General features: G+C 47.4%; 1 protein-coding gene across 1 annotated transcript; it reads left to right on the forward strand.

The window, feature by feature from the left end:
• Positions 1 to 7,214: 7,214 nt before the first annotated feature.
• On the forward strand, positions 7,215 to 12,412 carry Prss42 (serine protease 42). Its single transcript, NM_001106863.2, has 5 exons — positions 7,215 to 7,440; positions 7,772 to 7,928; positions 8,331 to 8,593; positions 9,971 to 10,131; positions 12,090 to 12,412. Exons 1-5 carry the CDS (start codon positions 7,215 to 7,217, stop codon positions 12,303 to 12,305), a joined length of 1,023 nt encoding a protein of 340 aa, NP_001100333.2. The 3' UTR covers positions 12,306 to 12,412.
• Positions 12,413 to 14,546: the final 2,134 nt, after the last annotated feature.

Raw genomic sequence — 14,546 nt, forward strand, 5'->3', positions numbered from 1 at the left:
GGATATCTCTTCGGTTTTAGAATTTTGACTTCTTAGCTCCCTCTCTCCCTCTCCCTCCTCTCCCTCTCCCTCTCCCTCTCCCTCTCCCTCTCCCTCTCCCTCCTTCTCCCTCTCCCTCTCCCTCTCCTCCCTCTCTCCCTCTCCTCCCTCTCTCCCTCTCCCTCTCCTTCCTCTCCCTCTCCTTCCTCTCCCTCTCCCTCTCCCTCTCCTCCCTCTCCCTCTCCCCCTCCCTCTCCCCCTCCCCCTCTCCCTCCAGGGTTTCACGTGGTATAGGCAGCCCTTGAACTTGTTGTGTAGCTGAGGCTGGTCTTGAACTCCTGACCCTCCTCTCTCATCCTCCCAAGTGCTGGGACTATAGTTGTGAGCCACTACTCCCAGCTCAGGATTTTGCTTTTTTTCTCTGCCTTTCGGTGCTGTGTTTTCGATAGCGTTGGCACACCGCTTCATCTCCCTTTCCTTGTATTTCTTTATGTTTTTGGCTCACACTGTCTAACTGGCTTCTTTCCACCGGTCTGAGAGCTGTTTGTTCTGCCCTTCACAGTTGTGGTTTTGAGGCTGGGCCTTTTTCTGTTTTCTTAAGTGTCTTTACTGGGATATAATTCACGTATCACACAACTCACTCATTTCAAGTGTACATTCCAATGGCTTTTGTATGTTCCCAGAGTTGAGCAACTCTCACCACAGCACATTTTAGAACGTTTTTCGGCACCCAAGAAAGAAACTCGAGGACCATTAGTAATCACTCCCAATTCTCACCCTCCTCCTGCCCCCCACCCGCCTGCCTGTCCTTCCCCCGTCACTACCCTGGCAGGCATTGTCTATTTATGTCTCTTTGTGTTGGCCTATTTTAGAATGTCTTTCTCACAGTTTCTGACTGAAATCATGTATCCATTATTCTATTCTTCTATGAGATATCTTGTTTAATTATGTAGTGAATCAATCAACTGTTCTTTTTTGGGGGAACATGGTTTTGCTATGGAGCCCAGGCTAGCCTTGAACTTGGTGTCCACCTCTTGTGTGCTATGTTATAAATATAACAACGTCTAGTCCTTGTTTGTTTTCAGACAGGGACTCTTGTAGCTCAGGCTGGCCTTGACCTCAGTGTGTGGCAAGAAAGATCTTAAACTTCTATCTCCTGAGTGTTGGGGTTACAGGCAGACCCCACTACTTCTGGTTCTGTGCCATGCTAGGGACCAAACCCAGGGCTTCCTGCATATAGGCAAGCACTCTTCCAACTGAGCTGCCTCTCCACACAGCCATCCCTTGCTTTGGACAGAGTCTGGCCCTGTAGTTGAGGATGCTCGGGTCTTACTCTACCCCAAACTGGCTTCCAACTCACGGAGACCCTCCCGTCCCAGTCTCCCAAGTGCTGGATTAAAGTTGCAAGGCACCACATCTGACTTGTTGGTTTTCAGCTGCATTTATGCATGTATCAAGGAGTTTTGAGACAGAGTCTGATGTAGCTCAGAGTGGCTTTGAACTCCTGACTCTCATCCCCTCATGTCTGAGTTCTGGCACCTCCCTTGTCTGCTTTCAGGATAGCCTCTTTGTCTGCAGCCTTTTAGTTTGATTATAATGTGCCCTGTAGAAGACATTTTTGGATTGAATACACTGGGGACTTGTAAATGCCTTGGGTCTGGAGGTTGTCTGGATCCCTGTCAAGATCTGGGGAGTTTTTAGCTGGTATTTTATTAAATAAATGTTCTGTTTCTCTCCGTGCCCTCTCAACTCCCATAATGTTCATACTCTGCTCAATTGTTTTATTATTTTAATGGTTGATGTGTGTGTGTGTGTGTGTGTGTGTGTGTGTGTGTGTGTGTCCACGCACAAGAACATGTAGAGGCTGCAGGTCGACCTTGGTGTCACTCATTACGGGCTATCCACATGGATTTGTTGAGACGGGCTCTCTTATTGGTCAGGAGCTCGGCAATTAGACTAGAGCCACAGGTAAGCGAGTCTCGGGGATCTGTCTCCCTGTCTCCCCAGTGCTGGAGTCTAGCCCAGCCTGGCCTGTTACTCATTACTGTAGCTTAGGCTTGTGGTGCCTCCCGCAGCCCCCCCCCCCCCGCCCCGCTCCTGAGTGCTGGGAGCACAGGCATGTGCCACCATACCCACGCCCTCTGGGTTATGCCGCAGAACCTTTCTTCACGTTCAGAAAGTCTCCTACTTGACCCCGTCTATGGCTGGAAATCTTCGGTCCTCGTGTTTGTGGTTATTTAATTCACTGGATTCTTCACTTTCAGTTTCTACTTGGTTCATTTTTGTGATATCTGTCTCTTAGCTCGCTCCGATTAAATGAATTGTTCTGTCTGCAATTTCTACACTCTGTTGAATTTATTGAAGATAATTAGTTTGAATTCCTTCTGAGGTAATTCATAAATTTCCTTTTCTGCTGGGGTTTAGTTATTGGGGACGTTGGTGTCCCTTCCTAACCTGCTCGTTTGATGTCTCACTCTGGGTCCTGACATTGCACAGGTATCTGGTGAGGCAGCTGGATTTTTTTGGTTTCTGAATCAACTTTTGCAGGAATAAAACCTTTCACCTGCTGACAGATTCTGGCTACCAATCCTCTGGGTGCATTCCTTAGCCCTGAGCCTAGACAGGTATGGGAGTGTCTAGTCCCTGATTTCTTCAGCCGCAGGCACTAGAGTTGAGATGGTAGGAGTTTGTGATGGTGCAGTGCAACCTTCAGAGGAGCAAAGATGTGCAGGTTTTTTTTACATGTTCAAGGCGTGCATGGTGGGTTCACTACCTTGGAGCACAGACTCAGTGGGAGGCAAGGCTAGGCTGTCCTGTGCACCAAGGGAGTATACATTGTCCCTGCAGTGCCTGTGTTTTCTTGGGAATAGGATGCCCATGGGCTCTATGCTAGGATGATCCTTTGGGCCTAGGCTCTGAGTACCCAGGTTAGGATGCTACGACCACGTACGTGAGTGTGGTACAGTGATGGCAGCATCTTGCATGGAGAGGTGAAGTGCTAGTGGATTTGGAGTAGAATGTGCTCTCCCAGTGGCCCTGATTTCAAGACCACATTGTGCTGGCCATGGTGATCTCATTCCAGCCCTCAGGAGAAAGAGGCAGGCACATCTCTGTGAGTTCGAGGCCAGCCTCGTCTATACAGAGTTCTAGGCTAGCCAGAACTACATAGTAAGGTCCTGTCTCCAAAACAAAATTAAAAAGAAAAGAATTGTATTTCTTTAAGAAATATTTTTTTAGTTAGCATAAAGGATTGATCTCGTTTACAGTGATATTTTCATGCCATATGTATCGCTGTGCTTTGGTCTTAACAGTGCGCTGCCCTCCGCCATTCCTTCTTCCTGCCTCTCACTGATCTCCTTCCAGCACAAACACCGCCATCCGATAGTCAGGCTTTGGTTTTCATGGCCTCCGAGTCTCTGTTTAAATCAAGATTCAGCCTAAAACAGCAAACATTATGCTTTGTCTGTCTTCCTCCATCACCTTTTGTGGGTTTGTTTGTTTGTTTGTTTGTTGTTTAGTTTGTGTTGTTGCTTGGTTTCTGTGGCCATGAACTCCCAGGGATCTGTCAGCCACTGCCTCCCAAGTGCTGGGATTGAAGGTGTGCACCACGGTGTGAGATACAGTTCTTTATTCTGTGCTCTGTTTTTAAACATGTATGAGATGAACCTAGGCACCTCCAGTTAGCTTTCTTCTCCCTCCCTCCCTCCCTCCCTTCTCTGTGGTGCCAGCGTCTTGCATGTGGTAGTCAAGTGCTTCACCACTGAGCTGCACTCCCAACTTTGACTATGTCTTCTCTGCAGTGGGAAGCATTGAGATAATCAAATGAGACTTTGTGGTTGCCATGGATACTCTCATAAGTACAGACTTCAAATTCTCTTAGTGTTGTTATTGTTGTTATTATTATTATGTCCTCATACCAGTGTGTTCAGAGCTGCTGAGTTTTTCTTGGTGTCTGTCCCATTGTAAGTTTCTGGCTTTCTCTCCTTGCCTCAGAGAGGTGGCTTTTCCACGCTTCCGTAAACCACTGTGCCAGCAGCAGATTGCTATTACTTGTCACTGGACACTCGGCAGGGTGTGCGCATGTGTGTGCACACGTGCATGTGTGCGTGTATGTGCACGTGAGTGTGTGTGCTTTAGTTCTAATAGCCTCTTTAGGCAGGTGCATGTTTTGGGCAGATGATGGGGTCTCCTAGCATAGGTTATCTCATGTCTTCACCCAACTACCTCGTGGCCCCCACAGGTTTTTTAATCCTCCTTCCTCTTAGTATAAGGCTTTCTTGGGGGGGGGGTCAGGGTGAGAAAAGAGTAGAAGGCTCTGAGACTGGCTTCATGCCTCTTGTACAGTATTTCACTCTTGCTTGCCTTCTCTAAACCACATTCTAAGCAAGGCTTTCTTTGGTCCTTTGCCCTGCCTCTAATCTTTCTCATAAACACTTGATGGAAATTTATGAAGAAAGGCCTATGAAAAGGTGCAAATTTACTTTGGATCTGCAGCTCCTGGAAGTTCTAAAGTCTTAACAGTAGGCCACACTCTGCCTTTTACATATTAAAGATAATTTACTGGGCCTGAGGTGGAGGGTGTACAGTTCAGTGGTAGAGAGCACTTGCCTAGTACACATGAGGCACTAGGTTCAAACCCAAGCATGTCTGTGTGTGTGTATGTGTGTGTGTGTGTGTGGTGTGTGTGTGTGTGTGTTTGTGTGTGTGTATGTGTGTCTGTGGTATGTGTGTGTATGGTGTGTGTTTGTGTGTGTGTATATATGTGTGTGTGGTGTGTGTGTTTATGTGTGCGTGTATGTGTATGTGTGTGGTGTGTGTGTGTGTGTGTGTGTGTGTGTGTGTGTGTGTGTGTACAGAAGGATGTGTGGAGCTCAGGAAGACTCTTTGGATCGTGTGTCTCCTTCTAGCGTGAGTTCTGGGGTTCGATTCAGGCTCGCATGTCAAGTGTCTCCCTCCACCCTCTGAGCGATTTGACTGACCGGCAATCTCTGATCTTACCCTCTTGGATTAAAAGATTCTGTGATTTCTAGCCTCATGATTAAAAGGTTCAGAAGTATTTTCATGTTTTGTATAATTGCACCATCGATGGAGTTGCAATTTGAGGCTGCTTCAGTTTCAACACAAATGAACGACTTCACGCAAATTTCTTCCATGAGAGTTAAGGTGCCAATTGGGGGAAGTGAGGACAATTTAAATGGGGGCACGTTTGGGCAATTTTGTGATCTCCTAACCTCTCAGCTGCATCGAGCCTCTCTTGATAATAGAAGCCATCAGCCTCATTGGTTCATTTGACAAGTCTTGCCTTTTTAGCTTGGAGATGTCAGAGCTTTACTTGAAAACGTTGTATTATAAAGACTTGACAATTTGGGTCGTGCCTTCACTGTCTCTGGATCTAATAACCAAAATCACATTCCAGCACGATCTAGGACAGGTTCAAAGTATGAGGCAGGGGTTAGGGGGCTGGGGGGAAGAAGCTTCCTTACCAAGAGAATTCACATGGGCTTTGAGTACTACTGCTAGTTACCACTTTAAGTCCAGATTGGGAGTGTGCCTACCAGGAGCTCAGTTTGTTGGTTCAAAGAGGTGGGGGTAACTCTTGGAGCATTCCACAAAATGTTAGAAGTTCCTCGCTGTGCTGGACTTATAGCTCAGTTGGTAAGAGAGTTTGACTAGCATGGGCAACAAAACCAACCCTGGGTGGTTTTGTTCTGTTTTCCCATGAGACAGGGTTTTTCTGTATAGCCCTGGCTGTCCTAGAACTCTCTCTTTAGACCAGGTTGGCCTTGGACTCACAGAGATCCTTTTGCTTCTGCCTTCTAAGTGCTGGGGTTAAAGGGGATGTGCTGCCACCACCCAGTGTCTTTTGTTTGTTTGTTTTAAATCTTGCTGCCTAAGATTGGTGTGATGGAACTTGCCTATTGTTCCAGTACTTGGGAGGTGGGGGCAGGAGGTTCTGAAGTTCTAGGTAATTTTTGGCTGCAAAAGTTGAGAGCCGGGGTTGGGGATTTAGCTCAGTGGTAGAGCGCTTGCCGCAAGGCCCTGGGTTCGGTCCCCAGCTCTAAAAAAAAAAAAAAAAAAAAAAAAAAAAAAAAAAAAAAAATTGAGAGCCTTCTCTGCATACATGAGATACTCTGTCTCAAAAAGAAACGATTTGAAAGCAGAGGCTTCTGGTGGAGGTGGGTGCAATTATTGGAAAGTATGACTGACTTTCCCACTTTTCCTATGACCAAAAGAGCCACACCGGGTGGGCATAGCTTGAGCATGGGAGACCTCAAAGTCAGTCCCTACAATGACACACTTCCACCAAACTAGGCCACACCTCCTTATAGTGCCACTCCCTATGGGACGAGCTTTCAAACACATGAGTCGATGGGGGCCATTCTTACTCAAACCACCACGCCAAGACATTGAAACATACATCGATTTGGAGAGTAATGTACGGTCAACCTTGAAAGAGGCAGTGGCTGCTATTGTCTCTCCATTCTCCCACTTGGGATAATGATGCCCAAGATCAGAGGCCTGGAGCCTCTGGGCAACAAAGAGGAAAACCACAAGTTACCACAGAAGACATCAGGGACAGAGAGTAGTAGGAATGGAATGACTTACAGGTTCTTTGGTGGTGGCTAACTTAAGAACATGCATTTATTTTTATTTCCTGCCTCTTGAGTATTTTGCCTGCATGTGTGTGCATGCCTGGTGCCCACAGAGGCCAGAGGACCACACTGGATCCCCTGGAACTGGTGTGAGTCTCCGTGTGGGTGCTGGGAATTGGACTGCAGTCCTTTACAAGAGCATTGAGTGCTCTTAAACATTGAGTCATCTCTCCAGGCCTGGACACTGCTAATTTTCTTTCCACTTGTCCCACAGCTGAGATAGAAGAATAGCCTACAGAAAGAAGTCTGGTGAATGAATCTCGGTTTGAGGTACATTTTTGGAGACCTAGGGCTTCCTCTCTCATTCCCAGAGTTCTGTCCTTACCAGTTCGTCAGGCTCCGCAGGAAGTAAGGGTCCTGAATTGGGAGGTCTCCATCAAGGATGGCTGTCTCCTCTGGCCCAGGCCAGAGTGTGCTCAGTGTGTCAGAAGCCGCGACTCGCCACTGATGCGTCCGACTCACTGGCGCCTCCTGCAGCCCTTTGGGGAGCCCGTTTCTCCTGACAGAATCGAGGGTGGCCACGTGAACCTGGAGAACGGGTGCCATCTTACTGGGAGGGGTTGGGGTGACCTACGTGGTGGCATGGCGTCCGGAGGTGGCTCCCTGGGCTTCGTAGCCTGCCTCTTGCTGCTTCAGCCGAAGCCCTGCGAGGCCTGGGCAGCTGCCTCCATACTCTCTACTTCCGGTTTCCCCTCAGGGCTCAGTGAATCTCCGGGGGAAAACTCACCGCCACCTACCCCGGTGCACACGTCCAAAGTGGCCTCCCAGGGGTCTACCACCCGCTTTCCTTTCACGAACTTTTCCATAGGTAATTTGGTAAGGGTTGTCGGTGGCAAGGGGAGGACTGTGTCAAGGCCCTGAGGGGGAGCTAATGACACCCTGAGTCTGAGAGACGTGGGTGTAGCTCAGGCCACGTTGCGTAGAGTCTGATTGCCTTGCCTGTGGCTTCTGTGAGATATGACTGCCATGGGGCGTGTATGACACGGTAGCCTTGAGGGTATGAAGTGCCTGTGGTGGTCAACAGGACAGACATAGCTTACTCCTTGGCTATCGTTGGGGGGTGCACGTGGTGCTTTCCGTGGAAACGCTAGCATGAAGAGAGGGCCTAATTCTTATGAGTTCTTTTCGTCCTCACTCAGTGTGTGGCCAACCCTTGATGAAAATCATGGGAGGGGTGGATGCGGAAGAGGGAAAGTGGCCCTGGCAAGTGAGCCTTCGGGTCAGACACATGCACGTCTGCGGAGGATCCCTCCTCAACTCCCAATGGGTGCTGACTGCGGCTCATTGCATACACAGGTGAGGAGTGATGGGGAAAGTTCTGGAGGGAAACCCGGCCGTCTAATCTACCTGCCTGACAAAAACATTCCAAAACAAAAGAAGGGGGCAGTCATGCTATGACCATCTTGTTACTAGAAATACTTAGGATGTCGGCACGGGCAAAACAATTGAAAGATTTTTTTTTTTTGGTTCTTTTTTTTCGGAGCTGGGGACCGAACCCAGGGCCTTGCGCTTCCTAGGTAAGCGCTCTACCACTGAGCTAAATCCCCAGCCCCAAGAGTTTTTTAATAAAGAGTTTTAGTGACAGAGACAGGAAGGTAGAGAGTAGCAAAAGAGGTTGGTTGGGGCCATGTCGAGAAACGGGGACCAGGTGGAAAGGGTATAGTCATGGCTCATGAGGTAACACATCTTTTCCCACAGCCGAGTCCAGTACAACGTCAAGATGGGCGATCGGAGTGTCTACCGGCAAAATACAAGTCTGGTGATTCCCATCCAGAACATCTTTGTCCACCCTAAGTTCTCAACAACTACCGTTGTCCAAAATGACATTGCCCTTCTCAAGCTCCAACAGCCCGTGAATTTCACCTCTAGCATCCATCCTATTTGTGTCCCTACGGGGACTTTTCATGTGAAAGCGGGAACCAAATGCTGGGTGACAGGATGGGGCAAACCAGATCCAGGTGGTAAGACTTGGTGCTCAGAAGGAAGTTCGGCCTTATTCCTAGAGTAAGAGACAAAAGATGGTGGGGCGGCAGATTCCTTGGCAGACGGGTGGGTGGCAGGCAGCTTGGCAGGAGTCAAGGTAAACATCCGATGACAGCCCAAGAAAGCGCTCTCTCTCTCTCTCTCTCTCTCTCTCTCTCTCTCTCTCTCTCTCTCTCGTGGGAACTAGAGTTGTGTCAAATCTCCTCTTGCAGACTTGTGGGGCAATGTGCTTGAGTGGTTATAGGAATTGCTGTATTCCCCATGGACAAAGGCCAGAGGCGGTGGGATTCTCCTGGGTGGAAATTCACATTTGATTTATTTCACTTGCTGTGCGAGGGTCTATGCACCAAATGCCTGAACTGATACCTGCAGAGAAGAGGGTGTCAGAGCCCCTGGGACTGGAGTTATGAGTTTTGAGTCTCCACACGCTGAGGGATGTGAACCCAGGTCCTCTGCAAGAACAAGTGCCCTTAACTGCTGAGCCATCTCTCCAGCACTTTGGGTGGATTTTTCCTCAGGACACCATGAGCTGATGGCCAGCTTCTCAATGGAAGTACCTATCTTGGTATTTATGGAGTTCCTTGTGCCTAGGGGAATTGGGTGAGCCACACACAGGTCTCTGCTGGTACGCTTCTTATCTGTGAGAAGTCACGCGTGGTAACTGTTAGGGTTCTGTCCCTGTGATTCATGTTCTAGAGTGTGAAGAAAATTGGCTGGGTGTGGTGTTACATGCAGGAGTATGGACAGTTTGTGACGAGTCAGGGCTATCTATGTAAAGACCCCATCTCACTGACAAACAAAAAATAAAAGATGCACAGGCTATCCCCTCTCTATAATTTTCACAGGCCATCTCCTCTCTATCGCATGGACACCAGTAATGTGTTTGATGGGTTGTCATTTCTTCATCCTCTAAGATTTTGCTTTCCCTTCAGAAATATTACCCTTCTCTCAGTTTTGACCCCTTTTAAGCATGAAATTGAACCCAGGCCCTTGAACATTCTAGTGAAGGGCTCTAGCACTATGCTATAGTCACAACCCTTTCTACGTTTTGTTTTGAGACAGAGTCTTGCTAAGTTGCCCAAGACAGCCTTGAACTCACACTATAGCTCAGGCAGGCCTTACCCTTGAGATTGTCCTGTCTTGGCCTCCCAAAGACTTACAGACTTAGGCCATTAGGCCTGGCTCAATTCTGCCTGTTACTCAATCTTTTCCTATAAGAGTTTTAAGTCTCCGTTTCCTCCGTGTCAAATGGGGGACAATATTAATTTCCCTGCCTTTGTCCAGTGGGACTCTTGGGTGTCTGAGGGAGTGCAGTCCATTGGTCAGATTTATACACTGCTGATCTTTTTCATTAGCACCACAAATTCCGACAGAAATTCTCCAGGAGGTGGACCAAAGCATCATCCTTTATGAGGAATGTAATGAGATGTTGAAGAAAATGGCATCGACTTCTGTTGATCTTGTCAAGAGAGGCATGGTCTGTGCTTACAAAGAAGGAGGAAAGGATGCTTGCCAGGTCAGTTCGTGGCTCCTTCCTTAGCCTCAGATGTCAAGGCCTGCTTGTTTGCTAACTCTGTTACTCAAGAAAACTCACGGGGAGAGCCCCAACACCCTATGGCTCCAGGAGCTGGCCTCGCCCGATCTTTCTGTGTAGCTCAGGGTAGCCTTGAGCTTGAGATCGGCTTGCATCAAGCGTTGAGATTACAGGGAGACACCACCATGTCCAGCTGGTTTGGTCCTCTCTAAAGAACCTGCATAGGTGGATGTTTGGGGTTCCTGTTTATGTGTTGATGTTGGAGATTGGTAATATAATAATCTTTTGCATTGAGTTCCCCTATGTGGCAGTTCCCACAATGAAGGGACCATGAGCCCTTGTTAACTCAGTTTACCTATACCACAACCTGGCAGCATTAAGCCATAGCTATCCGCCTGCTGTGGAAGTCCAAAGACATGAACTGAAGGTCCTCTTGTGATATCATTTTTAGAGATAGGGAACAGTATGCTCAGGGGATCAGAGATCTGAGCGCACTTCCTATGTTGTCCAAGTGTGTGGTATATACTTGTAATCCTAGCACTCAAGAGTTTGAGGTAGGAAGATCAAAAGTTCAAGGCCAGACTAGCCTACATAGGTGAGTCTTGGTTATGTAGTGAGGTCTTGTCTCCTTTCAGGAATGAGAGGTGAACAGCAATAGACAAGCAGCCCTAGGTTTGTACCCCACACTGGGGTAGAAGATACTGAGGTTTTAAATGTCTGGAGCAATAAGATGTAGGGTTGCATGTGGTTAAGTTTCTAGAGTGGCCCAGGCAGACCTGGGAAATGTGGCTGGGTGAACATGTCAGATTTTCCTTTTAATCAGTGGCTCCCTTGGATGTGTAATTCCAGAACTAATGTCTTCAGAGCACAGAGAAGATGCCATTAAGTTCTAGGGATGCTTGGGTGCGAGGGTCTAGGGCAACCAAGCAATGAGGAAAGCGTGTCTAAGGTCAAATTATCAGTTCACGTGAGGTTAGGGGTTGTAAGAGATACTGAGGAAGCCTATGGTTTGTTTGTTTAATGTGTATGAGCACACTGTCGCTGTCTTCAGACACACCAGAAGAGGGCATCAGATCCCATTACAGATGGTTGTGAGCCACCATGTGGTTGCTGGGATTTGAACTTGGGACCCCTGGAAGAGCAGTCAGTGTTCTTAACCACTGAGCCATCTCTCCAGTCCCCTGGAAGACTATTTTTCTTCACTGAAGTGATTGCTAGGGTCTCTGAAGCAGGTTTGGGAGAAGATTATGCATAAATGGGCTCTATAATTCACAAGGATCTTGCTGTAGAGGTTAGGGGAGACCTTGCATTAAAATGCAAGGAGCTGCTACATAGCAATGATATTTAACGGGATTTTAAAAGGGGATTTGTTTTCATTTTCTGTGAGTGAATGGTTTGCCCTCATGTATTTATGTGCGCTGTGTACATGCAGTGCCTGCAAAAGCCAGAAGAGGGCATAGAGCTGGAGTGGCAGGTGATTATGGGTCACCATGTGGCTGTTCTCAACTAATCCTGCAAAAGGAGCAAGAGCCCTAAACCACCCGGAGTCATGTCTCCAGCCCCTCGGGAGTGGAATTCAGAATTTAACACCAGTGTGAGGAAGATAACTTCAGAGCATTAACATTTCCCCATTAACTCTTCAATGGCCCTATGTATACACCCATTTCCAGCTTTTGTGTATCAGCAGAGGCTTGGGTATACCACAGGTGCTTCCCCCGCCCCTCTCTCTTTCTGAGATATAGTGTCTTGGTATGCAGTCCAGCAGGCTTGAACTCCCTGAAATCCTCCTGCCTCACCCTCACTAGGGCTGATACTGCTACTGCACTTGGCTCCAAGGAGACTGTGTATGAGCCTGTCTCCTGGGTGTCTTCCATTGTAATTAGCCAGACCTAGTGGGGATCAATCCCACTCTCTCCATATGTTTCTTTCTCTTTCTTCAGGGGGATTCTGGAGGCCCGTTGTCCTGTGAATTTGATAACAGATGGGTGCAGATAGGAGTTGTGAGCTGGGGCATTGGCTGTGGTCGCAAAGGACACCCTGGAGTTTATACAGACGTTGCCTTCTACAACAAGTGGCTAATCACCGTGGTGAACCAGACTGCTTGTTTGCATCCAGTGGTCTTCCTCATCTTACTGCTGTGTTTGCTGACCTTGTGACATCCTGTGGACATGGTGATGGCTCATCTCATTCCCATCCTCTCTCGGAGCCCCTCTCGACTGACCTTCCCAATACCCTTTCTTCAAATCCTATTTGAGGATCCCTTGCCCCAGGGAAATAAGCAGGGGATCTGAGAGACTTCAAAGTGTTCTGCCTGGTGATCTGGTTGCCATCCTTGGCCTCAAGCCTCCTGAGCTGTGCTCTGCCTGGCAGTAATGAAGGTTAGTCAGTTCCAGTTGGAAGGCAAACTGGCCTGCCAGTTAAATGACAGTGACCTGGGCAAGGATATCATCAGGGGTGGGGCAAGTGCTAGACCTGGCTGTGGTTTCAGGGCTCTTACCTCAGACTCTGTCATACTAGAGCTAGCTTGGTGATGACAGAGAGAGAGAGAGAGAGAGAGAGAGAGAGAGAGAGAGAGAGAGAGAGAGAACCCTAAGTGTCTTAACTGTGTCCTAGCTATAGTTGTTTTCTCTATATGTCTATACCTATGATTTTGTGAAGTTACATTTCTTATAGAATGTAATTTGCAACCATGTTCAAAGATAAAGTGAAACTGGAAAAATGATTAAGAAACCATGCGAGCAGATTTCCTTATTTCTCCTAGAGAATTTCCTTTTATAAGTAAAACTAAGGGGGCCTATGAAGTATCCTACCCTGTTCAGGCCTAACGGCAAGAGGACAGTTAGGAACGCTAAACCCAAAGGCCCCATGCTCTGGCCTGAACAAGTATGGTGTACTTGTAACTTTTCTTTTTCCTTTTTCCAGACAGGGTTTCTCTGTGTAGCCCTAGATGTCTTGGAGCTCACTCTGTAGACCAGGCTGCCCTCAAACTCACAGAGATCTGCCTGCCTCTGCCTCCAAGTGCTGGGATCAAAGGAGTGTGTCACCATTGCCTGGCTGCACTTGCAGCTTTTAACACTCATTTGTGGCATCTCTAAGAAAAGCAAAGTTTTCTCTGCACTCTTGGTTTCAGCAGCTCTGTTGAGAACATTTTTCTTCCAGCCAGCAGGAAACACAAACTAGGTCCTAGAATGATTATGATTTCTTCTTCTTCTTCTTCTTCTTCTTCTTCTTCTTCTTCTTCTTCTTCTTCTTCTTCTTCTTCTTCTTCTTCTTCTTCTTCTTCTTCTTTGTCGTCGTCTTCTTCTTCTTCTCTTCTTCTTCTTCTTCTTCTTCTTCTTCTTCTTCTTCTTCTTCTTCTTCTTCTTCTTCTTCTCCTTCTCCTCCTCCTCCTCCTCCTCCTCTTCCTCCTCCTCCTCTTCCTCCTCCTCCTCCTCCTCCCCCTCCTCTTCTTCTCTTGTCACAGTAAATAATTTTTCATCCTCCCTCACTAGGGATCATTTGCATATTCTCTTTTTAAAGTTCTTTTTTTGCTATTTTTAATCCAGATAATTTTTATTGCTGATTTTTAAAATTATCCTTCACATATTCTGATAAGATTATTAAATCTAAGAGTTGGTTTGCTTTTAACTGGAGGTTATGAAGAATTTTCTGTAATATTTCCCCCAGAAAAAGTGTTTCTAGTTTTAGCGTTGACACTCATATCTGTGATCAACAAATTAATTTTTGTTCATGGTGTATGGTGGAGATCAGAGTTTGTGTTTCGATGCCTTTCACGTTTATTAAATTGTTACAGTCTGATTTGTTGATATGCATTTGTTTTGACATCAGTTTGAACCACTAATTGGCAGTGTATTTCAGCACCTATTCCTTGACTCCATCTCTGAAGGCAGCCTACCTTTAGTAAGGGTTCAACCTCTCCTCCAGCCCACCACCCAGCAGAGGCAATGGAAGAGAAAAGTTATAGGATAAGGAGAAGTGGACCTGCTCAGCAGAAGTTCTTTGGGGGTGAGCTCGATCTGCGGCAGCGGTTCAGTCCCGTAGCAAACACCAAACACGACTCAACAGATCCCATTCTCTAGGCAAACACCAGGCACGAACCAGCAGCTGTGGCTCAATCCTGAAGAAACCTCAAGGCTTGACAACTGGTCTGAGGCGAGGCCGCAGAAGCAGCAAGCTGCCCTAGGAACCTCACGGCAATTCCTTGGCGAGTTTCTCTCAACGGCATCACCACTAGTTGAGACCAGCAATGCTCTGTAAGGCAAACCAATACATGCATGTCGCTATTGAATAGCGAGGTGGAGCAAATCAAACCAATGCTCAGTGCTGGTCTCCCACTGTCTGTGGGGTCACATTCATGGCAGGTCCTTTCACACGTCTGCTATGTCAAAACATCCTTT

Source organism: Rattus norvegicus, chromosome 8, assembly GCF_021556685.1.
Source record: "Rattus norvegicus strain SHRSP/BbbUtx chromosome 8, alternate assembly SHRSP_T2T, whole genome shotgun sequence".
Taxonomy (NCBI): domain Eukaryota; kingdom Metazoa; phylum Chordata; class Mammalia; order Rodentia; family Muridae; genus Rattus; species Rattus norvegicus.

Excerpts from the sequence above, each read along its gene's own strand:
- Prss42 (NM_001106863.2), top strand. The coding sequence starts at position 7,215 with ATGGCGTCCGGAGGTGGCTCCCTGGGCTTCGTAGCCTGCCTCTTGCTG. Across the intron at positions 7,929-8,330 it reads GCGGCTCATTGCATACACAG|CCGAGTCCAGTACAACGTCA; the intron begins GTGAGGAGTGAT and ends CTTTTCCCACAG. Across the intron at positions 10,132-12,089 it reads GAGGAAAGGATGCTTGCCAG|GGGGATTCTGGAGGCCCGTT; the intron begins GTCAGTTCGTGG and ends CTCTTTCTTCAG.